At 47.9% G+C, this 25,088-nt stretch overlaps 1 protein-coding gene across 7 annotated transcripts in view; it reads left to right on the top strand.

Moving 5' to 3' along the window:
- LOC106748419 overlaps nt 1–25,088 on the top strand; it is a 69,914-nt gene that overhangs the window by 13,084 nt on the left and 31,742 nt on the right. Inside the window, exons 1-2 of one of the 7 annotated variants that reach the window (XM_014626902.1) lie at nt 13,894–14,379; nt 16,846–17,595. The exons of 5 other annotated variants lie outside the window; for them this stretch is intronic. In XM_014626902.1, the coding sequence (XP_014482388.1) occupies nt 17,368–17,595 (228 nt within the window). In that variant the 5' untranslated portion in view covers nt 13,894–14,379; nt 16,846–17,367. Of the gene's footprint in view, nt 1–13,893; nt 14,380–16,172; nt 17,596–25,088 lie in introns of those variants that run through there. One more of the 7 variants, XM_014626903.1, reaches the window with a different exon arrangement.

Genomic DNA, 25,088 nt, shown 5'->3' with positions numbered 1-25,088 from the left:
CCGTCTTTTCGGTATTTTTCTAGTTTCTCTACATTTTTTTCAAAAAATACGGAGTAAATCTATATTTATATCTATATATATCTATATCTATATAAATCTATATTATATCTATATATATCTATTATATCTATATTAATGAAAACACTTGGAAAAACATGTGGCTCACGACAGTAGGTCCTTAACCACCTTAAAAGTCGGGAATATTTTGGGAATGGTTAATTGTTGTCATCTCAATTGTTGATCATTCAGCGACGGTCGCCGAAGGCTACCAATTGACGGATGATGATATAGCCTTTTTTGCCCATTGTTTCGGTATTCGAGCGCGACGCGTGCTTTTCCGAGTCACTGCCGACCGAGTCGACTAGCGACGCACATACTGCGGCGCCTGTGTGTATCGACGCGTTACATTTCAATTCACCTGTCGGGCGATTAGAATATTTCTGTGGTTGTGAAATGTATATAGTCGAGTTCCCGTTGACAGCATCGCGTTAATTAACACGTGGTCTCTCTGATCGTATCTATACTCGAGTGTCAACGTTACGAGTGAGTGTTGGTGTCACGTTGCGCCATGATAAAGTAGCGAGGAGCAGGATGGTGAATCGGAAAGCCGGGACGAAGGATGCAGGACAGCAATACGTCATATATTCCCGAGTATGTTTCTCTTCATTGATCCTTCAAATTGAACGAAAGTTAGATTATACCCACGACACGCGAGACATGAGTATAATATTCTGTGCAATAATGTAATGTTAGTAATATAAAGCACGTGCGTACTTAATTCGAAATTCCGTTTATTTCATAATTTAACTTTATATTAATAAGAAACATAAAACCTATGCTTTGGATAAAAATGGAATTCCCATTTGGTATTACAGTTGGATAACCTATTTTCGAACATGGACATTCTAATCGGAATCTATGCTGTAAGTGGGAAAATCTGGGAAAATTTCTACGCGAATGTAGAATTAAATTTTCGATTCGGGAAGAGACAAGAATTTTCTATCTTATTGGTTAGAAACATTCCGTATTTTCCTTCTGTTCCATTCGCTTCAAACAATTTCGTTCGGATATGTAATTAATGACTCGATGAGCGTGCGCTTTTAGATTTTGCTTAGATCAAACATCGCGTACAGCAATCAGATCCCGGAGTCACGAGTCGCTGAGCGCTTTATTTTGCCGAACGCGGTCGTCGTGTTTGTCCGTTCGCGAATCGACGCCTTTTGCTAACATCAACCGATCCGTTGCCGCGATCAGTTCGAAGTTCTCGCAACCGTGAGAAAACGTTCGTGGGTAATTTAGTTGATGGCGCTGCGCCCTTGGCGCAGCACCCTTAGGATGGCCTCTCACAGGCTCCCCGGGGACCTCGCGGGGTCGGCCCTACCTGTTGGTAAATATTACTTAACGTTATTACCTGTCCGGTGACGTCATCGCGGACGGATTAATAAACGAGGACATTTACGCGCCGTATGTATCGCGACGTCCATTTATAGATTACTTCAAAATCAGGGTTCGATAACGACGTGTAACTTAAAAATACGGTATCGAGGGAAGCGAGTTCTTTTTTACATTTTTCCGTGTTCTTCGAATGAAATCGCCCTCCTGAATATTGTCGAACGCGAAAAGGAAGGAGAGTCAATGATTAATTATGGCTTTATGGGGGAGGGGGGGGGGCACAAAAACGGCCTTGTTGACACTCCCCCTTTCCGCAATTGGAAGTGCGATTTTCCGTTTTATGCGAACAAATGTCGATTTGTACATTTGACTCTGTCCAAGAATGACGATCGTACCCGTATTAACGAGAGCGTTGCACGGTATCGAACACGCCACAAACACATTCGTGTGACGGGGAGGAGATGGATGCGCTACACTCGGGCGATAACGCGGACTTCGGCTTCGGATTTCGATGCCATCGGCACGCGAAAATGATCTCTGTGATTATTCGCGATAATTGGCGTACCACATGAAAACCGGGAGAACCATGCGGACAATGAACGCGCTGTCGAGTGGTTATTTTCTTTCCGAGCAATTTCGAAAGTTAAGCTTATTATGGCGAGCGTGCGCACGCGCCGCGATTTCGATCTCCGATGAGAAATTAATAGACGAGATGTAGCGCATTCGTGCTCTGACCCGCGTCCCGATTTCTTAATCTCTCGATTAATCCGCTCGGTGAATAGGCTCGCAGATCGGTCACGTCGTTCTATATTTAACCGGCCTCCTCTGGGTAGGAGGAGACACTCCTCGTCACCTCCGGGTGTTAGGTACGAAATAAGGCAACGGCATGACATTCCGCGGGAAATTTAGCGTTCGACGTCGCCCGTTCGTTCGCTCATTCGGCGACATGTCAGAATCCAGATTACTTCATATTGAGAATTTATCATTGTCCGTTTGTCTTTCGAATTGTTTTTTCTATCTGACAGTCTAAGCACTTTTCAATCGGGCTATTAATCGAACAAATTATTAAACGATCGAAACACCACAAATGCTACTGCTGTACCAGCTTTCAATAGATCTTTCATCGTGGAATATGGAATGTGAAGCCATAAATCGTTGAAAATATAGCGGTGAAATATGAAGAGTGAAGACTTACAAATAATATCGAGATTACAACCGAGATCCGCCGCTAATTCTTTATAATTTATCTAGTAGTCTCTTCAAGCGCTATCGTATTAAACATCGGCGTGATGCCAACAGCTCGGCGAAACTAATGACAGCTGCCAAGAGTTAAATATTCGCTATCAGTCGCGAAGCATCGTGTCAGTTGATTCCGCCACCGTGGCATTTTCTTCAGCGAGCGAAATAAGCGTTAAATCACGCGAATGAAATAGTGAGAAATAAACAATAAGCGTTACAATGACGCCGAGGGCAAGTGAATTTCGCGCGTTTGTGATGGGCTTCACAGGGCGACAGTTTCCTATTCTATCCTAACGTCGACTCGTACTCGGCTGGTTTATTCGGAAAACATTCTAAGTTTAGCGGAATAATCTAAATGCGTCCACCGTGTTTTCTGGATTCGCAAACGACTATTTTCGATTTTACTTCGCTGTGCGATATCGCTCCTCGTTACGATAGAGTGCGTTACTTTTATTGCAAATTGCACTCGGTTACACAAACCTTTCAGTGAGTGCTTAAGTATCTGGCGTGCGGTCCAAATACAAGATTCGAACTAGATGCATGGAACACGGAATACGTAGAGCATGTATACGGAAAAATATTAAAAAAACATGTGTTGAGAATATAAAATGTATAAATTAAATTCGAATTTTATTATAGCGGAAAAAGGAATAGGAGGATGTGGTAGGGGTATAGTGCGTTGAAACTCGTATATATCCACAATCTCCCTTGTATTTGCAAGCTCCATCGTGGAAACTATTAAAAGCAGAGAGCCTTCTGCTTAATCTTTGCTTCAGCGTAGTTATGAAGAGTGTTCCGTAATGCATTCTGCTAATTATTTTCTCGCTGTCCTACAAAATAGTCGTTCCTATTTTACGCTGTCTGCTTCTTTTTTTTCCCTTTTTTTTAATTTCCTGACACGTGTATAATTCGTTCGTATCGATTTGACAGACGTTCTTTAATTGCCGTTGCATAAAATGTCTTTCGAAATAAAATCTCTATTCATGATTTGGATGGTAATTCTTCGGGATTGAAAAATACCCATTGATTATCTGATAATTTTACGCGTCCTTTCTTACCGAGAAAAAATCATTTTCATTCATGAGGAGATCGCGCAGCGCCTCGTATCGGCTCCGCGAATTGATCCGTGCGCCCATCCATCATTCCGGAAAAGTCGACCGACGATTATTGAACATTTTTGCTGACAAAAATGTTCCATGTAACAATCGATCGCGCGCTGAATATGAAATCGTCGCAATGGAACAGAACGCGGGGGAAAATAATGCATTTCATGCAGCTTTCTGCATTTAGAGCGCGGCTGAATTTATCGTGACGCGTTGCGTTCGTGCAACGTGCGTCGGATTTCAACGATGCCGCTCACCTTAATAACGCGTTATGTGTCCGTTCGAAACAAAGCACGACGATGACGATGATTAATTACGCGACGTCGAATCGACTCACCGCCGGTGAATCAATCCGCGCGTCTAATAGTTCCGTCGAAGAGAGCACGACTCCGTCGAGCGATATTTACGGAGGAGAGTTGCGAAAGTATAAAATACTTTCTTAGTCCCGCTCTAGTGCGTATCCGTGCACGTATTCGAACACGTATATAAACAAACGCACGAGACGTTTGTACTTTCGTTTGCGCGGCTTTATCGCGCGGCGCTGCGCAAACACACTCGAACTAATGAAGAAATTTGATTTGCCCGTACGCGCGTCGTCGGTTCCTTCCTTCAAAAAAGCACCACCCTCTCTCGGGGCTCGCAAACGCTAATAATACGATATACCTACGACACTGGAATTCTTCAATTTACTATCGGTATTTGTGCCGCGCCAGTCATTATTCGATAGTAGGAACGCTCAGAATGCGCCGTGCCGGGGAACTAACTGCGCGGCGAGTTCTTTTGCGGACTCGACAACGTAATTACAATTGCACGCGCGAACGTTTGTCTGCCTTTTTTTAGACGCGACTTCCAATTTAGCATTAACATGTCAAACGTTCAAATTTATCATTATTATGCTATTGAAGAAATTCATAAGTCCTCGGGGCCTTGAGACAGGGGAGAGACGATAACTTGAGGTATATATTACGTTAAATAAGTAAATCACACGGTAACCGTAGCCATCGAGGCGACAAGCCAAAACCGCTCCGATAGCCGTCTTGCCAATTTTATCGAGGACGGAGATGCAATCCGCGAGACGACTTCGCCACGGGGAGAGACTTTAAAGCTGCGGAGTGCTTCTATGCGAAAATTTATAATCCTCGCTCGTTGCGGTCCTTGAGATTTCGACATTCGGAGTTACGCGAAATTATGAGACGTAACGCGAACGATCTTTTAATTTATAGTCATTTACATTTGCTTCTTCTTCTTCTTCTTGATAATCTTCGAAATTTATCCCGCTGCAATTTTCCCAAGTTAATTTTTTTTCTCTCGTTTCTCGTTTCCACTTCGTGTTATTCATAAATATCGAAGTGAGTTTTATTTTGATTATTTTATTTTATTATTTATTTTATTATAATTTTTTTATTTTATAGCGCGTCGATTATTAAAGAACGCGGAGAGAAAAGTAGCGAATTTGAGGGAGTGAATAAAAGAGAGAAGGTACACAGTTAAAGGCGGAGAAAAGTACCACGGGGAAGAGAATCGCGTTCGATCGAGAACCTTTTCTCTTACCTCAACCAGCTTCTTCTTTTTCGTTCCGACCCCTTCTGCCGTTTTCGCTTCTCCGGATTTTGTTCTCGTGTGTAACATTAATACTGAAATCAATATGGACACATGAGATGTTCCCCGGGAATTATTTTTCACAAAAAAAGGACGAGCCACGCGCGGCATAAAAATACACAAGGGAAGGATCGTACATACGATCGCGCGGGCGCGAGCGTTCATATAAAAAGAAAATACGCGTCTCTCGGGAATGACCGTGAATTGTTTCAACACGTCTAAAATCCATCGAACGTGGATGCTCGCCGTTTCCTCATCGGAGAGGAAACGAGAAGTGTAGGCAACGAACGGACCGTGTATCGGATGGATGAGCGTTCCGGCAGCTTCTCTAATTGGTGATAAGTATTTCTCTAATTAATACCGCGCCAATTAGCGCGGTCCGGATAAGTCTTCGCTGATTTTCTTCGCCGGAGGTGCACCGGAACCGCATGCAGCTCTCGTTCTTTTTATTCGGTGCAACGATCGATTCTTCTATGCGGTAGCGATTTCTGGCAAGGTGCCTCTCCTTCGCCTCTTCGCTCCCTCTTCTCTTCCTCCTTCTCCTTCCCTCCTCCCTCCATCGCAACCGACTGGTCCGGGCTTTCTCGAATCGATGGGATATTTTCAGAGAGGAATTTTAAAGAGTGGAAGAGGATGAGAGAGAGAGAGAGAGAAAAAGAGAAGGCCGCTGAGGAGATCTCGTTGACGTCTCTATCGGGATATCGGGGTCGACTTGTTTCGACGAAAAAAAATATCCGCCCCGTCCATAAAACATTAACGGGGGTGATGGAAGTTCGTTGTACGCCGGTCGCTTCGCCGGACGTGTCCGAATTTGCGGAACGAACTCGACGGTTTGTCGACCTTTTAGTCGAGGTGGACGAATTAGCTCGTCGGTCAAGTCCTTAAGTCCCGGTCATCGATTCCGCCCACGCGATTTTTTCCCCCTTTAATTATACCGCGTCGACAATCCGGCGGACAACTACCGGCAATAAATAGTGAATACATGTATATAAATATATTCTCAGTGTATTGAAAAGATGACACTTCGTCGAATTCATTAGCAATAACCTCGAAATACCGGGGGCACATCGCAGAATTGTGAAATATTCTACTTGAGAGTAGATTCTCACGTCAAAGTAGGGAGAGAAGCGAGAGTTATTGATGATTCTCATCCGCGCGACATGATGTCCCATCCCTCGGAAGTGCCGAAGATAGTCTCGATAACGTCAGGAGGGAAGGAAGAATGATTCATAAAAAATGTATTCGCAGCCGGCACACGTGGAACGTGTTTCTCCTTCGACGAAAATTATCCGCGACAACGAAAAGAGATTTGTATCGATCGGCAACGGAAATATTTAAGGCGGCCAAGTTACACGCTTCGCGCCCCGTATATAAAACTCTATGGAACGCGTTTCGTATAAGGCTCGATAGAGCACCCGGGTTTCCAGCTACCGGAGGAGCGAATGAGCACGCCGTCCGTGCGCGCATCCAGATACAAGCACCCTCTCTCTTCACTCCCCATACCTTCCTTCCACCTGCGATTCAGCCTCAAATACGAGCGAAATCATCCCTCGCACCTCCAGGCACTTCTCGGTCGCTGTCTACCGTATCACCAATATTCGCCGCGGCTTCCTTCTCTTTAGCCTGCCCTCTCGGGCAGTCTGTAAATCTCTTGGCGACCCTGATAGGAGGGTGTAAGCGGCTGAGTTTCAGCAGGTATAATATTTATGAGAGAAATTCCCACGTGATTGTGTTGTAACGTAACGTAACACTATTTGACATAATACGACGTGGTTTCGGTTTCGCGGTAACGCGCGACTTAATGGGACGACGCGTGTGTCGCAATTGGGATCATTATCGTGACGTTTTAGACTCCGTGTCTTGATTGATTCAGACAAAACTTGTGCATTACCATCGAAAACTTGTTTTTCTGGAACGGTTGGCAACGGTTCCGGTCTTTCGTCGCGTAAAATCTCCCCTGCCGTCCCGCGACACTTAACACGCAATCCGAGCTACGAGTTGGCGAAATCCGTTTACCTTTCACCTTCTCAAGCGACGACGATTAGCTGCCGATGCCCGTCGTCTTCCTTATCGCGCGTGGGTGAACTGTAACGCGCGCGTGTATCTCCGTAGATGAAACGTTCTACTTTCTTTCTCTCTCTCTCGTCGTTCCTCGACGATTGTTGCTACCAACATACTACTGTCACAAAGTTCGCTATAATTACTCACGTCGAGACATTCAACAATTTCTCGCCCCGAGAACTCTTTTCTTCCGTCTTTCGTCGTACAATCGTTATTACTCGCAAGAGGATCAGACATCGGTATCGAACCCGCGGCATTCGATGAACCGAACGAACGAACGAGAAGTGCCGTAGCCCCGGTTAAATGGGAATTCCCGGGAAGCAATTGTATCGATTGCCGGCGCGTTTTCCATGAAGCTGTATAACGAGCGAATCCGATTGAGGGAATGGTCGGCAGCCTTGCCACATTCTCGCACGAAGACAGACGCGCGCGGGCTTCAGGATGTCCTGAAGCGACTTAACGGGGATATCGATAAGAGGAAGAAGGGCATCGGATGCGCCGGGTGAGAGCCCGTGAATCTGACAGTTAAATAACCGCGTTCATTCGTCGGGATTCCATAGATCCGTTATCTATTTCGTTCGACATCTGAGCACGGGACAGCCGCCCGCAAGTGATATCGCAATCTCTCTTTTCTCTCTCTCGTGTGTGTCCCACCGTCCTACCTACAGATTTCAAGACTGTCACGGGATCTTCCCGGAGACAAATTGCGCGTCATTTCGTCTGAGTTATGTCCGCGCGAGTGGAGAAAAGGAACGTGAAGGTGGAGCGGAACGTTTTTGGGTTCGGCCGAACTGACAGTTTATTAATAGCGAAGGAAAGCAGCGAAATAGTTGCGCGCGCGCGACATTCTCGGGGTTGCTCAATTACGCGTTACAAAACGCTCTCGACTACGGAAAGAGTCGCGTTGGTTCCCTGCTTTTTCTCTTTTTTTTACGCCGCCTGTCTCAAACATGCACACACACACACATGCACACATTTCGCGTGGCAAAAAAAAATTCGATACGTAAAAGTCCGTTCGAGCGTTTTTAGAGCTTTTCGATGTACGCGTTTCATCGACATTGCGAGTGGATTTTCGCGCATCCCACTTTGAAACGGAAATTTTAGTATTCGAGGGCATAACAGCCTCGCATTAGCGATCGTCCCTGGACTGATTGAAAAATACCGCAAAAAGGACCAGCTCCGGGCGATATAGCGCGTATTCGACTATGCGGCGCATTTCGCAGCCTCTAGCTGTCGATAGCGTTCATTGCTCGACAGGGGTATTCTCGTTTATTGGTGCGGTCTCATCACGACGCGGTTAATGTTCCTCCGCGCTCCGAAAAGACGCCAGCGGAGAGAAAGGAGAGATGAGAGACGGGACAAAGGGAGGGAATTATAGCGAAACGGACGAGGAGAATGATAGATAACAGCGAAGGGGGAGGAGGAGGAGGGTGGTAGACGACGACGACACACGGAGCAACCGTAGTTCTCCACGGCAGCACCTACGGACTCGTAGGCGAGATAGAACGCCGCGACGCGATGGGGGTGGTAGTGGTGGCGGCGGTGGTGGTTGTAGTCGCGAGGTCGACGACCGACAAGCAGAGAGTCGCCTCGTGCTACGAAATCGCAGTGGTTGTCAGTCGGCGGGTTTCCTAGGATTTACGTTTCAGCGGGACTGGCTGGCGAAACATCCGAGGAACATCCCCCGATTGCAAGCAGCAGCGGCGAATCCTCGGTTTCGATCGAACGAGTTCCGCGGGCGCATTCGAACAAGTAACCGTTATTGGCTCTTACAGGGAAGCGAGAACGGCGGTCTCTTGTTATTATAATTATTAACAACGGCCATGATGCGGAAATCTTGGTTACAGTTCGGCGGCTTTGTGTGTTCGTACGCGTCGTTATATCGAGTTTCGGACGAGAAGGACGGCGTTGTTATCATCGGAGTTATTGATGAGAAAGAGAGGAGTGAGAGAGAGAGAGATTGAACGACGCGACTCGCACCACTGGATTATTGATCACGCCCAGATTTATGGATCATCATTCGCGTTTAATTTCCGCGCTTACATCAGCTCGCTGCTGTTCTGGTTTTCTATTTTTTTTTGTTTTTTTTTCTTTTTCATTAGATAAAACCCGGCAGATCACGGAGTACACGAGAGATTTTTGAAATCGTCAGCCCCTAAATGTGTATTTCCCATCGCTTTGAATGCGAAGTCCAGCTTTTGTCACTATTTGGCGGCTTTATCGCGTAGCATAAAAAAATGCTGTGAAAAAAGTTACGATTATGAATTTACCGTGTTCACGTACACCGAATTACGCACGTTCAAATTTTTCGGATTTCTATATTTGCCGCGTTGGCTTGTGATGACGCGGTAATTTTAGCGACGCGCGCGTTGAATTAATAGTCCCCGGAGGAATTGGATTTAACGTGAGGTTGTAACGTACGTCACGCGTGCGGTTTATTCCAGGGTTAGAGCGGGGGAGAACTACTCGGTACCGACAGAGAATTGAGCAGTATCTTCTTATTTCGGGCTATATGTGTGTGCAAGCCGCAAACAAGTTTCGCGAGCTGTATTGTAGCACGACGTTACCCGTGATGTCGAGCAAAATTATAAAATACACCACCGAAAGTTATTTTTCTCGAGGCGCTACGCACGTATACACGTATACATACGCACAGCAGCGAAGCGCAAACAAGTCCGCCGGTCGTGCGTTTATAAATAGTTATGTAAACCATTATAGACATGCGAAACCCTGATGTAACTTCTGTAACGTTGTCGCTTTTGTTCCGGAAGCTTACACATATATATATATATATATAATATCCGCGGATTATATACACCTATCACGATATACTCGCCGCCGATAAAATGAACATTAATGTTAAAATTGGAAAAACGCAATGAACAATGTTCACCGCTCCTTACGACGAAGATCTCTCGTCGGCTGGCCGGAGAAGCCTCGATGACTATCATGTAAAACTAATCCCAGTGGGATATTTATATACTCTCGTGTAAAAGTATGTAGTCATGCATCGAAGTCCGCAGTTTCGGCACATTGTCAGCCGTCGTGAAAAATTTGTGTCACGTGCTACCCTGACGAGGACGTAATCGTGCAGGTTTCTCAGCGGACGTCTGTCCCACGGGAGCGAATTTCCGCTTGAAATTTTCAAACGTTTCACGCAACAATGACGCTCTTTTTTCTCTTTATCTTTTTCTCTTCCTCGTTCTGATTGGTAATTGTAATATCGAAAGAAACGCAGTAGAGAATGACTGTAATTTACGGCAATAACATCTTTTCTTTTCTCCTTCGTCACCGCATCGGACAGAACCAATAATTTGCCGCGTGATCCGATCCGCGATGATAAAGCGCGCCGCCGGTCATGAGCTAAATCGGAAAAACGTTGTCGTTCCGCATGCGAGCGGTGCGTGTGTGCACGCTTCGCGGTGGACCTGAAATTGCGACACGTGATCCGCACGAAATAACTTCTCTTTTCCTTTTTTTTCCCCTCTTTTGTTCCGCGATCCTTCGGTCCACTTCCTATCGGCCAATGATTACTCAACTTCCGCGTAACTTATGCTGAAAATTGCGCGTTATCACGCGCAATCGTCGTTCGGGAAATGGGACAATGCGTCTGGAGGAAGTGGATTACGTTGCCATATTATGCATGGAATTGCCACTGTTCGACGATTGCTCGATATCGATGTCGGTATGTGCGAGATCTTTTAAAAGTGCCAGAGACGTCCGAGAACATTTCAGACGGACAGAAGAAGAATCGGAGACGAAGAACTGTCGATGATCGGCGATTAACCGACGTAATTCCCCGAACACATTACAATCGTCTTCAAGGCCTCGAGCTGCGGGAGGAGGGAGGCGTCTCGTGGTGCATCGCGGGAGGAATTACGACGGGAAAGAGCGAGAAAGAAAGAAAACGTGGTATTTCAATAGCGCGACCAATTGCAGCTGGTACACGTAAGGGAGAGGACATGGGTCGAGTCTTCTTATAGCTGCAAGGGCAATCGCGCTTTAATACAGCTCCATTCTCTCCCTCGGGGTGGAGGGTGCGCTGAAAACGCACCGTTATTTCCCCCATCGTCGATTGTCCCAGCGGGAATCTCACCTTGACTCCCTCCTCCCCCTCGCCTTCTCGCGCGCATCTCTCACGGTTATTCGCGAGGGCGGATGGAAGAGAGAGAACTAGCCTCGGCAGGACGAGGTTGAGAGGCACGAGGCGGACGTGCGCACGTGTGACGTGATCCGGTTCCAATCGTGGATTCGCACCCTTGACGAATTCTCGCGTCGTTCCTTGATAAAAACGACGCTGCTCTCCGTTGTCAAGTAATAAATAATTTGAGGACCGCGACCGTGATCTTTTTATCGATCTCGAAAGAGAGGAGATATTGAGGGATAGATAGACCGTGTGTCCGAATCGGGAGGGGAATTATTCGTGGATAACTACTGTTTTTCTCTCTCTTTGTTTCTTTAAGATTTATCTTCGCGCGCGCGCGCGAAATATTTTACGATGAAGCGCTAGCTGCTGATATGTTTATTCGTTGTTATTAATAGAACGACACACTCGCGCTTCCAACTGGCGAAGACAGCTTATCGACTTGTTTCGTAAGTGTGTTCAAAAAATTCATATTTGCCGTCTTCGTAGATAATTATTTACGACTCGACCCAGTAAAACATACTTGTCTCGGTTTAATGTCCGATATTGATAATCGAGTGAAATTGCGCGCTATTTTGATACACTTCAAATTTTTTATGATGAAGTCTTACTCAAAACGAGTGAAAATTCATTCAAAGCGGCGTCGTGTCGCTCTATCTGCGTTGAAACAGCCAGCAAATGAGGACGAGCAAAACCGAGAGACTTGTTACTTGATTGAGTAATGTGTATCCTTTGGAGCTCGCGTTAACGTTACTCGCACCGTTACTACGTATTTTTGACGGCTCGGTCAACTATGAAAATGTCGGCGTGACCCCTATTACCTACTTTAAAAATACATTTTTCTGAGTGCGATAGGTTAATCGCTAGAACACCTATAAATCGATAATTCGTAGCCCGTTACCGTTAATAAGAGGTAGGTCTCTCGTAATAATTATAGTGCGATTATTAGGCTCTGTGGGTTCCCGGTTGTTTTGCCACATTGGCACACGTGCATGTTAATTTCAAAATTGAGCGTACTCATGCACCCGCTGTTAAAAGCATAAAGCGGAACGTCAATAAACGACCACTTATGGAAAAATGAATGTTCATTCCCGCGGTCGTGCGAATTAGTACGGTCGTTTTTCCTTCCCATTTTTATTGACGCGACACATTACCCGAGCTTCTAGCGATTATTATTATTCATCAATGCCTCTGTCATTCTCAAATTCTTTTTTTCGAATCATAGTCACAAATTTGATTAAATGGTATTTACAGGAAAATTCATTAGAATCGAAAGGTCGTAATCTTGGTTATCTTCCAATATTTTCATAATTATTCTATTTTAACGGCCATTATGTGTATGTGTGTGTAACGGCTCTTTTATATTTTACTATTAATAACAGCCACATTTTTTACGCAACCGAGTCTATAAAAGTTCCCACGGTAGTGGACATGCTGACGGTTAAATGAAACATCTCTTATGTAAAGTTAACGTCTTTCGCGCAACTCCCCGGAACGTGAGTACGCGACAGAGATATTTTCAGCAGACGGTATTCCTTGACGTGTGTTATATATTCGGTCCGTTTCACCCGCCGTACTTCGGATAGATTCCTGTCCATTCCGGAAGTTACCCATCGGCTCACCTGTTCATCGGCTGGACGATTTATCCCATTTCTCGAACGCCTGCTCCATTTTGCGCCACAAACACGGCCTCCTTCTGATATTTACGAACGTTCCATCGATATTTACGAAAAAAATCTGATAGACGTGTATTACAACATTTATTACTATTATAGGATTTCGCACATATACGAACGTGATAAACGTCAATCACGTCGCGATACTCGGCAGCTCTGCTCCTCCGTATAAATTCGGCAAGAGGCAATCTCGAGTCTCTCCTTGAACGACGTTGAGAGCCGGCGCCCTTAAAATCCCCTCAAGATCGATAGACGGGCGTATGCGTTTACACCTGCCTTACGACCGCCGAAATCGTATCGCACACAGGGTGAATCCGCCCCGGGGAAAACGGGCTGTAGAAATTTGCGGGGCACGCCCGCTCGTCCGTCCGTGTGTAAATGCGTGCGTACGTCGCGTCCTCGCGAGGGTAGGGAGGGATCTGTTATTGATCCTCTCTCCTCGCGCGCTGCTTCTCTCCCTCTCCGCCTGTCGACAACGGAGGTGGAGGCGGTGAGCACCGGCTTCTCGCGGCGAGAGCTCGCGGCGTAGTGAGAGCCTCTCTCGTTGGTAGCCCTTGTCGTGTATATCGGCGGCGACGGTGGAGGTGGAGGCCGAGGGAGAGAAATCGCCGGGAAGCAGCGTGGCTGCCGAACGGGGCCGAAGCGGAGGGCACGGAGGCGGCCGAGCGCGACCGAGGTCGCGAGCGTCGACCGAGTCCTCTCTTGCTCTTACCCGCGGTGTACCTCTCTTTTTCTCCGCTCGACGCTCGGGTCCAGTACTTCAGTGCGTGCACAGCGGCCGGCCGGCGTGCACAGTCGCTGATAACGGCACTGCGCTCCCCGGAGGCCGAGCACTCTCTACGCGCGTCGTCGAGTGTCGTCGAGTCGCGTGGCTATTCGCGAGCGACCGGATCTCCGACCAGACGGACACGTACGCGTACCGTCGTGCTTGTGCACCGAACGGCGCCGGGCCTCAGGGCCCGGTCGCCCCCCGTTTCCACCCGAACCGACCCCGGGAAGCCACGCGGTCATGGAGCTCGCGAGCTCGTCCCGGAGACGAGTCGGCCGCGATCTCTCCCGCACGGGCGTTACCCCTCGGCAGTCGGTCTCGCGTGGTGGTAGTCGTGGCGAGTCGTCGTCGTCGCCGCGCGACGAGAGGCAGTGGTGCCTCCTCGAATCGACGAAGGTATATTTTCCCGCGGAACAGGAAGCGAGAGAGAGATGAATTTCGAGTGCGTGCGGCGGGAGGGTGGGAGGATAGAGCGAGGAAGGGAAATAGCGAACGTCGTTGAGTACCGATGCCGAGATGGCATTGCGAAGCGGCGGATTAAAGAACGTTTTCTCGGGGGTGGGCGAGAGAGATAGAGAGAGATACTCCCTCGAGAATTCGCCGGTTCGATCGTCGACGAGCCCGCGAACAGTTCTTCACGATTCACGCTCGTTCTTCGCATAGTTGTTCGCGAAATTGCGCTACAGTCGCTCGCGTTTATGCGAGGCGTAGTTATGGGAGTGGGAGTTAATCGTGAACAATGGGAGAAAGAGAGAGAGACAGATAATGCGAGAGAGAAAGCGTTCGTTAATGGAGCAAACGTGGGGATTCCATTTTGATTGTCTTGTTGCGCGATAATGTCACGCTGTACGGTATGCGAAAGAGATAGATAAAAGGAGAGAGAGAGAGAGAGAGAGAAACCATCGAGCACGCTCGCGAAAATCACTCGTCGCGATGCCACGCGCGCTCGCGTCGAGAAAGCGTCACGTTTCCGTAATTATTGTCCCGTAAGATGAGAAAGGTTCCTCCTCCGCGCACCGTGGAAGAGTCGTCGAGGTCGGCGAAGACAAAGAGAGAACGGACGGGACAGGTGCCCCTTGTGTTCTCTCTTTTATTTCCCCTCGATTACAGGACGCGCTCGGTCCGACTCGGTAGGTTCTCTCCTATCTTATCGAGGACGGAAGAGGATCGCGTAAAGCACCGCCGAACCCTTCTTAATAATGCGCGGAAAACTGATGACGAAGTCAGGGCGGGAGTCGTCGCCCGTTAAAGAGAATTATTGTTTTGCTCACGTCGGTCCCACGCCGATATTATGATCGCCCGATTGCGATTTACTCCGCGTTATCGTGTGCCCATATTTGCAACCGGCGTCTCGAGCGATCCCATCGATTTTCCCCCACAGCGATCATTAATTAAGCCGCTCCGTGTTTACGCGTCAGCCTGTTATTTCGTACGTTTCTCAAAGATCTCTCGCGACATTGCTTCACTCTATCCGCGATTTATCGTCTCACTCGCGTTTACTCGCGGATATAACGTAATGATATAATATTTCGCAATTCCACATAAATGTTCGTGATTTATTCCCGACGACGTAATCGTACTCATTGTGAGTTCTATTAGAACCGACACGGACTGTGACAGGCACATAAGAAAGAATCATTTTCCGTTTTCGTTGTTATTCGCGCTCTCTCTCCGTGCATTCGATCTCTGTCCTCGCTTTTGAAGACAACGCGAAACACTCGGTATGCGAAGTGTGAAGATTAAACGTTACATACGTTCGCCGCGTTAGCCGACGAGAAATCATTTTGGCGCGTGTTACAAGCGACGGCGCGCGTCGCGCAACTTTGTTCGCGAGCATTAACGCGAAAAGTTCTCGCCGGCGTGTTGCCTGATTAAAATTCAGCGCGACGTACACAGTCGCCTCCACGTGATAACGGATAGTCTCTCGCCATTTGCATCGGCACAACGTAGCGCAATTCGCTTCGCTCTCGTTTGCCACCCATCGAATTTCTCAAGTCGCACGCGTATCGAATTCCGTCATCTCCTAGACGTATCTCTTTTGAGCTCATTAAAAAGCTTTCGAGCTGATTGATATAATCTCTGTCTTTCTTTCTCTCTCTCTTTCTCTCTTTCTGCTCTACTGTACTCTACTCTCTCCTCGCACTTCTGTTGTGTCATCCTTTTCCTCGGAGATCGTTCACGACTTACAGAGCAATTTTGCGGCGCATCCGTTGAGAGAGTCATCGAGAGACATCCAGTACCTCGAGGAATGAATGATTTGCGCTTATCATCGTTACGATATTCTACGGACATTCATTACAGCTCTCGTTTGTGACATCCTCTCGTGTATTCTGATTCTTCTTCAGGAATAAAGCGAATCGACGCCGCTTTCTCCTTCACTTACTTCGTCGCGAAGCAATCTTACTTTGTTATTTTTCTACTTTAAATCTCTCAACTTTTGCTTTGTTCTCTTTTCTATCATATTCGATTCAGATATTTCACGTTATAATTTCTCGTCGATTCGGTAAACTTCTACCTTCCCTCCCTCTCTCTCTCTCTCTTTCTTTCTTTCTTTTTCATCTTCTTATATTGTTCTGAAAACTTTCATACCACCAATCGGTCTCTACGCATCATATATCCCAAATTTGAAATTTGTTTACACACACATACACGTGAGCATCGCACATTCTGAAGTTATGCAAGTACCCTTTAAAGGGACTTTGATCCCAAAGTGTGAAATATACCGTACTCTTTCCCCTCCTCTCTCTTTCTCTCCCCCTATCTCATTCTCTCGCTCTATCTGTCGCTTCCTATCGCGCTCGCGTTTTCCCGACCTCTCGGTCGAGCCTCAACGATCCTCTTTCCACCGGCTCCGTCGTACAGGTGACGCGCAGTGCCGGCAGTGCGCGGCCACGTCGTTGAGAGTGCGGATCTCCGTTGGAGATAGAGTAAAACGCGGCCACAGGCGTCGAGCGGCCGGCCGCCGCCAGTCGCGGCGACGTGAGTCGTCGTGCGAGGGTGGTGCGAAATAGAGAGTGCGTGCGCGGGGTTAGTGTGCGTCGGAGGGGACGCGATGACGTGAGGAGGAGGTAGCGCGCGAAAGGAAGAGGAAGGAGCAAAGGTGGCGGCGGAGAAGGAAGGAAGAGGAGGAAGTGGAGGTGGAAGAATAGAAGTAGAAGACGAGGCAGAGGGCGAGGAGGAAGAAGAAGAAGAAAAAGAAGAGAAGAAAGCGTGCGACGCGATTCCCGCGACATCGTGAGCGAGAGAGAGAGGTGCACAGCGCAACGAGGCAGAGACGAAGGCGCGAAACTGGCGGCCCAAGCACGTGACAGCGGCTCCCGCGGGACTCGGACCCGCCGCCGACCCAATGGCGACTCGCTTTCCAGCCGTGGCAGCGCCACGGGGATGCAGTGCGGCCTGTGCGCCGTCGTCGCCGGCTTGTTCCGTCGTGCCATGTGCATCGCGGGCAGCCGACGCGGCTCCGGGGAGTCTTGTTACCAGGAGCTGGCGACCGATGTGCAGGGGAGAAGACACTCGCAGATGCTGGTGGAGGAACACACGGAGACCGAGCTCGTCAAAGCGAGCGAGAGCCTCGCGGAGAGAGTGAGAGACGTCGTCGTTCAGCCGCACGAGGTGAGGGTGAAAGAAAAGGAGGAGGTAGAGGTTGATTAAAGGCGCATCGTGCTTTTGTAGTTTGACCCTCTGCGGTTTTGCGTGATGGTAGATCAATTGATATTCCAGGTAAAGCGGCAAGGCTGTCGCATTGTACGAATGATTATGAGCCGGTTGAAAGAAAGTCCGAGGAAGAAAGAGAGAAAGCTAGAGAGGTGGTGTTTCGGAGGTACGATGGTTCAAAGAGCGTTGATTACCAAGTTTACCGAAGAGAGAGAGTTAGTCAGTTAGTTAGCCAGATAACTAGCCGGCTATCCAGCTGTGCGTGTAATCTTGACCGCGTTGTGGGAAAAAAAGTAATCTTGACCACGTTGGATAAGCGTTATGTCACTCCGACATTTATTCCCGTCTCGTGCTCCGCCTTAAGTATATTTGCCGTGGAGAGAGTTCTATATATGTGGGTTTATACGCGCGGCGCGACGTTTATATAGCGAGTGCGTAAATACACACGCTAACTCGAAATATTACTTCCATTAATATACTGCGGTCCAAACTGAAATTTCCCGGAGCACGTATTACCGAGTACGTAATGCAAATAAATCGCGTTGAGGGATGAGAAAGACCGAGAGAGAGAGAGAGAGAGAGAAAGACGCGGTTCGGAGAACAAACCCCGGGATCAACGATACGTTTCGTCGTCACCCGTCTTTCATCTCCGTTGCACAATCTCGAAACACGCGGCGAGCTCGAATAGACGTAAATTTTTGCGGTCATTGACGTTTCTCTCTTTCTCTCTCTCTCTCGCGCGCGCGCGTGAGAGGTGGATGCTGCGGAAACACCTCCGCGGAAATACCTTACGCGAGCCCATTTCGCAGGATTCGATATAAGAAGAAAAGTTGGCGCGCGAGGATACAATGAAGATCTGACCCGGAACGAAGCGTGCGCGCAATGAATATATAGATATATATATATATATATATGCAGAGGTTCACTTCGTCTTCATCTTTATTTCGGCGGACCCTCGTAACAACAAATTCACGACGACGAATTTCGCAGCTGTTTCCATGTCGTCACGCCCATACGCGCGCGAAATCGAGTTATAGGAAAGTTTGCGCCGAGGTATTTCCTCGGTAGAGATAATACGCGCGCTCCGGCGATATCATGTAACTACTACTGCGTTCCAAAGACACGCTGCGTTACGTAACGGGCCTCTCTACTTGACAATGAAAATAAATACACAGATGCGCCGGTTACTCGTGCGCACCGACTACGCGCTCTGAACTACGGAATCGAATGACGGGAATACACGCGGCGCAACGAGCCCGGAAAGGTGGTGGGAAAAAGCCTCGAAGCTCGTCCGATGACAATAATTCTTTCGGTATCGCGGCATTGTGTGCGCACTTCGGGGGAGAAAACAGCAAAATATTTTGAAGAAGCACGGGTTACCTCGCGGCCTCTGAGTTTCACACGTGACTGACACCGCGCGCAATTTGTAACGTAGAACCTCCGTAAAAAGAGAAAGATAAAAGAGAGAGAGAGAGAGAGAGAAGAGGACCGACCACCTATTTCTTTAATTCTACGAAAACCGTGTTAATTACGTCGTCATGACGGCGTGTCTCTGCAGGCGCGGAACCGCGCGGCTGCGCGCGAAGAGCGTCGATTTTCGCGAACTAGTCCGACCGGCCGTGCCGCATCGTAAGTCAACCCCCGCGAGATATTTAAAATTAGAGCTAAGGTCAGACGTTGGAGGTAGCTGTCGTCATCAACGTTCCTGACCTAGACTCGTTGGGGTGTAAACGTTCGGCCGGCACGTCGGAACGGAACGTCGGACGAGGTGTGCAAAGTGTGCGAGCACAGGTGGAGGAAAGGAAGGACTCGGATTTTACATACGTGCGCGCCGTGCTCCACTCGTTAAACTGGCTCGTTGATGACGTAAGAGAGAACGCGAAGGCGCGGAAACGACGAAGCGCCGGCACGCGAACTGACAATATATTAAAAGCCGATTATCGTGATTCCACGTTCACGAACTGACAATCGGTGTCAGCGGGCGACACGCGCAACGTATACGTGTGTATGTACGGAAGAAAACTGCGAATATTTTCCGATATGACGTCAATTTTGGATAATTAAAGCGTACCCGTGGGAGCGCGACATTTATACCGGATGCTGGTGCTCGTTAGAGATCTCGGCGTCATCTGGTTGATCGGTTTGATCGAACAAGAATAAAACGTACGTTACGTAGTAACGGCTGCGAAGACGCATTTTGCAGCGATTCGCGATCGCTGGATGTCGCAAATTTTCATTCTTCACGTCTCGTTTGTGGAAGTGTTTTCATTTTCGTCCTCTCTTCCTCTTCTTCATTGCGGGTCTTTGAACGTCACGGTCGCTATCGCGTTAATTAAGAGATCGCCGCTTCAATGACGGGGGCTTATTTCTACTTTATTTTTCTCGCCATTGTTTACTTCGCGATTCGTGTGCAACTACGGTACGATACGCAACGCCGATACGATATTTCTGAATGAGAACGTGGTTATCGATATCGCCACGCCTGACCTACGGATTAAAAAGAATGCGATCGCATTCTCCGTGCACCTCGGGCTCGCTCAACGGCCAAACAGGAAAATCGTTGTGGCATTATGTCGTGCGCACGGGTTATTAGCCTTCAGCGCGGCCGAATCGGGCGGTGTAGCTGCTTGTGTTTGCGAGCAATCAATTAATTCCGATCGAAACACGTCGCGTATTAAATCCGCCCTCGTCTCTTTAGAATTTCTTTGATATCTCTCCGAATACCCTCGGGACTTTTCCCGTCTCGTCGATCGCTTTGAGAATTCAAAGGAAGAGAGAGAGAGAGAGATTGACTCGAAATCTCACCAACACACACCGTGAAAGTTGTGCGTCGCGAGTATCTTCAGCAAATTATAGATAGGTAGCGGATATAAAAATACAGGGAAAACATGATTTTATCACCGTGGATCAAAGTCCCGTCGGTATATCTCCGGTGTGTCTTAATGGACATTTTAATTACAAGCTTGGAATAGGTTACCCTTACGAGATTATTAAACCACCGGCTGCACGAGGAAGATGCGTGTCCCCGTGAAGGCCGCTAATTCCGGTACTAACGGCGGCTACTTTCTCGGTACGGCGCGGTGTGTCGCACAGATGTGCTCTCACGCGACGGCGATGACGAACTACGACGACGACAACGTTGCTTCCTCCCGCCTTCTAAGTTTTATCGCTCGTAATAACGTGGTCGGATGAATCTATAATGTAACGACCACTTAAGGCGACTTCGAGGGGAAACCGTGCATCAATTACGTGACAATGAAACGCCATTTGTTTCGCGTTGCGCGCTTCGAACTTCAGGAGAACGTCTTCGATTTATATTCGCAGTCCTTCTTCGCGCGGGAGAAGCGGTAAACGTTAGAATCGCCGCCGCCCGGTATCGGGAAATCGATGCGAGATTTCGACTTGCGTTCGGCGAAATTTCCGACGAGCCCGCGAGAATTAAGAGCGAAATTGGGGTAGCTCGCGCGCAAAGGGAACCGGGCGTGAAAAGTTTGTTTCGAGTTAAAAGTATCCGTGCGAGCCGACGAGTTCTCCAATNCGAGTTCTATCGAACCCCCCCCCCCCCCTGCGATCGCCGTTCTCGCTAGCGGGAATAACATTTTCTTTTGTTTCTCTTTTTTCTCCCATTCAGAAAATCCATGATGAATTGCGCCCGAAATCCCGATGATTTGCCGTCGCAAAATATCTCCCGGCCGAGCCGTCGCTGTCCGCAGATTTTCGCAACCCGCTCGCTGGGCCGCATGCGCGATAACAAACGTTTTGTTTTATTCGCCGGTGTTATTCGCGACATCACGCGGGATGAACGTTGCGTACGCGCCGTTAATTATTCCTACGTAGTCGCGCGTTAATTTCTCGTTACAATTAGTACGCGCTCGCCGCTCGTTGTATCACCGTTCATTGCACTTTAATCATTCTCGCGCGCCCGTGAGTTTTCATATCGGATAAATTTATCTCATTAAAGCGATTGCTCGTCTTAGAGAATCGCGTAGCGAAAATCGGGTCGCGTTTCTTTGGCAATCGACGACAATTCAGACGTCAAATTTAGCCCATGCGAAAACTTCCAAAGATACGTTGAATCGTTATTCACGTGAGAAATGATCCTCGTGGAAGGTTTGGAACTCCCGCGAAGAAAGCATTAGACCGGTCGGACGACGCTCGTTTTGCCGATAGGCACTTTCGCCCGAACGGTACTTTGCCAGTCCGATCGCGAGATGCGACGGGATCGAAAGTAACCTCGATGACATCACGGACGGAAAAATCAGGTCGGTCTCTTATTGAATCTATGAAACGTGCCTCGATTAGAAAACAAATACGCGCGTGTCGCGTCAGGGACTTTGCGATCGACGTCGCCCGGACGTCGGCCACGAGTTTGAGCCGTGGTAGCTTTTCAGCGGTATTTCGAATCGACGAAGATGAAGGGGGAAAATTGCGTATTACCGTTGTCCTTCACGCAAGTATGCGATTGGAAATATCCTCATGCTGTTGATTCGATATTGTTGTTAATTTATTGGTATCGTATGCAATATTAGTCTGTTATCTGTAATAAGCGGAATACGTTATGCACGCGTATCAGTTGCACATATAAACGTTTATAGGTCGAACTGTGACGTAAGCAAACACGTGTATTATTTCATATCGACAATATTAAGTCGTCTAAATTTCATCCATAATGAGGGGCGAGCAGTCTGTCGGTCGGTCGGTCATCGCGACAAGTCGGAATAGAGCTCTCGCGGTGCGTTTACGTACAAAGGTATGTTTGTAAAGAATTCATGCATTAGTTAGCGGAATTATTTCATATTCATTAGAACCAAATTAGAATCGACCTCATCGATGCTGTTCGCTTCGATACCAGTTATTGTATGCTAACTTGTATGTTTAAACAAGCGATATTTCGACGCTTGTCGATTTAACGAAACCGATTTCAAGTCTCTACAAAATAGAGAGTACTCTGATCTAAACCGAGTCCGAGTTTGATTTAATTAAAATATTTAATTTTGATAAATTAATTTTGATATAATTTCGAATTGAATCGTCGTCCAATTGGTCGAAAATTTTCATCGAATTATTGCCAATGTTATTACTTCGTAATAATGTTCGTGAATCGGAGATTAAAGAGTTACCCGGCGAGCCGAGAGTTACCTCGCCTTTATTCTCGCTTCTGGAATAAAAGCAAACAGTTAAGCAGTCGTTAAATCGCGGCGCCGGAGCCATCGGAATCGTGCCGTGTTACGGTATACGAGAGAAATGCTCGTTTTCGTGGCATCTCTCGATAACGAGAGAGGGACCACACGGTCGTTACACGGGCGCTCACGTCGACGTCTCGGTTATTCGACACGTTTATGCACCACCTTTACGTCATATGCAAATCCTTTTCCCTGTAATATGCGCGTATAGTATATATATATACTTTACGACGTGACGGCTGTCCCCGATGCGGAGACAATCGATTTGAATTTGTAATGCGATCGCGCGTAAATCGCGCCGACCACTTTCGAAACGCTCCGGGAAAGCAGACGAGGACGACGCGGCGGAATCTCAATCGGCCGATCGTTACGGTGGCGGTGGTAGCAGCTTTCGAAGGCATCCTGCGCGATTTTACAGCGCCCGAAAGAGCCCATCGATTCTATCGGAATCTACCCGGAGCGTCGCCACAGAGGCAAAATTCGGAGCTTTGTGGAGGGTGTACGGTGATGCATCCATACATACATATCGGTGATATCGCTTCGACCGAGACGTCGCGGGTTTTCCTGGCGAATTTTCACACGCTTGAAAAACGAAAGAGAAATCTCTCTCTTTCTCTCTCTCTCCGCGGGGGCTTTCACAGAACTCGATCCCAAGTCTCGATTCTTCGAGACTCCTCTCTGAGTTCAACGAACGAACCCTGCGAAAATAGATCAGGCGTCGACCACACGGTCATTGTCGCGTCATCCGCACGTTGAGAAACTCCCGAGAATTTATCGCGGCCGGCGAGAGGATGAGTCGAGAGCAAGGTGCACACGACTCCGAGAGAGAAAACGGGGAATTATGGGCCCGGTTCAAGATCGATGGGACAATGAGATGCGTTCGGCTAGCTGCGATTAAGTTTCCTTTCAACGATGCGAGCCGCGATAACGCCGCTGAGCGAGCGAGTGACTGAATGAGTAAATCCCGGAGCGGCAACGTTTCTCTCTCTTTCTCAGTTCTTTAATTGTGTCTTTAGAACGTTATGTTTACCCGACGTGTGTCCTTTCCGTTCCGCCGACGCGTCTCGCGCTGCGCGTCTTTAGCTTCTCCCTTATCATTCGTCTTATACACACATGTGTCGCGCACGACGCACGCTCCATTGCTCGTATTATATCTCGGAGAGAACGAGTGAATTTAGCTCGCTGACCCAAATTTCCCCCCGCTACCCCCCCTCCCGAATTGTAATTACCTCTTTGTGGTTCGCTGTGCGTTCCCCGACCGCGTCAAACGTTCGTTCCTCGAGCGCATAATTTCGAGCGCGTCGCACTTCACGTCGTAGAATCGTTTTATACACGGCGAGATCCGGCCCGCGCCTTGATAGCGCACTCTTATCGCAGACGAAGCGCTCCTTGGACCTTTACGTTTGTGTAAAAAAAAAGTTTCCTTTTGTACACTCGAATGTATATCTTATATTCGTTTCCACCCGACCATCGTCAGGATTTCTTCGAGTGAAATTCCGCAGTGAAAAGCGACAGCCGGAAATCACCCGAATAATTTTTACGCGCAATGACTTTTCTCTCGTTCTAAATCGGCCGAGCGATATTTTCTCACTGGAATTTCAACGCGATTTCACACAATCTCATTCGCACACGCGACGAAGACGCGAAGGGAATCCGTCCGCAACACTCATTTTCGTAATCGCATGATGCGCAAATTGCACTCGTCTCCGATTTCCCGATCGGAATCGCCGTGTCATTATTTCGCGTTCCTCTACCCATCCGTATCCACGCCAATGTAACGACCGCGCGATGACCGCGTGCTTCTCGGAGTGCTAAACGCATGCATTACTAGGCAGGCAGGCGGTCGCAGCTGCGGCGCAACAGTATATGGAATGCAACGATGCACACGCGCAACAACCCAACTCGACCGGCCAGACGTTCCAGACTTTCCCGACGAGTTCCTGCCTTTTTGTTTCCCATTTATAACGCGCCCCTTCTAGAACGCTATTTTCATCACCGCGGTGAGACTTCGCGGAAAAATCGAAAGGAGGTGATTTTGAATGGTGTGGAATCTTTTTATACATAAATATATAGAATTAACAGAATTTCGTCTCCTTTGATTACCATTATGTAGACCGAACATTAAATATATTTAAATATGTTGGCGGTTATTCCAAATTTTGAAGTTGGCAAAATCATGTTTTGATCGTAAATTCGGGTGTTTCGCTCTACCGTGCGGCGATCAGAGACAACCTGACGTATCAGTTGTGTCATTTACACACTACTTTT

Source organism: Dinoponera quadriceps, unplaced genomic scaffold (genome assembly GCF_001313825.1).
Source record: "Dinoponera quadriceps isolate SergipeBrazil2010 unplaced genomic scaffold, ASM131382v1 scaffold2183, whole genome shotgun sequence".
NCBI classification, from domain to species: Eukaryota; Metazoa; Arthropoda; class Insecta; order Hymenoptera; family Formicidae; genus Dinoponera; species Dinoponera quadriceps.
The sequence above is the reverse complement of the archived record's forward strand: the minus strand, read 5'-3'. Positions and strand labels throughout refer to the sequence as shown.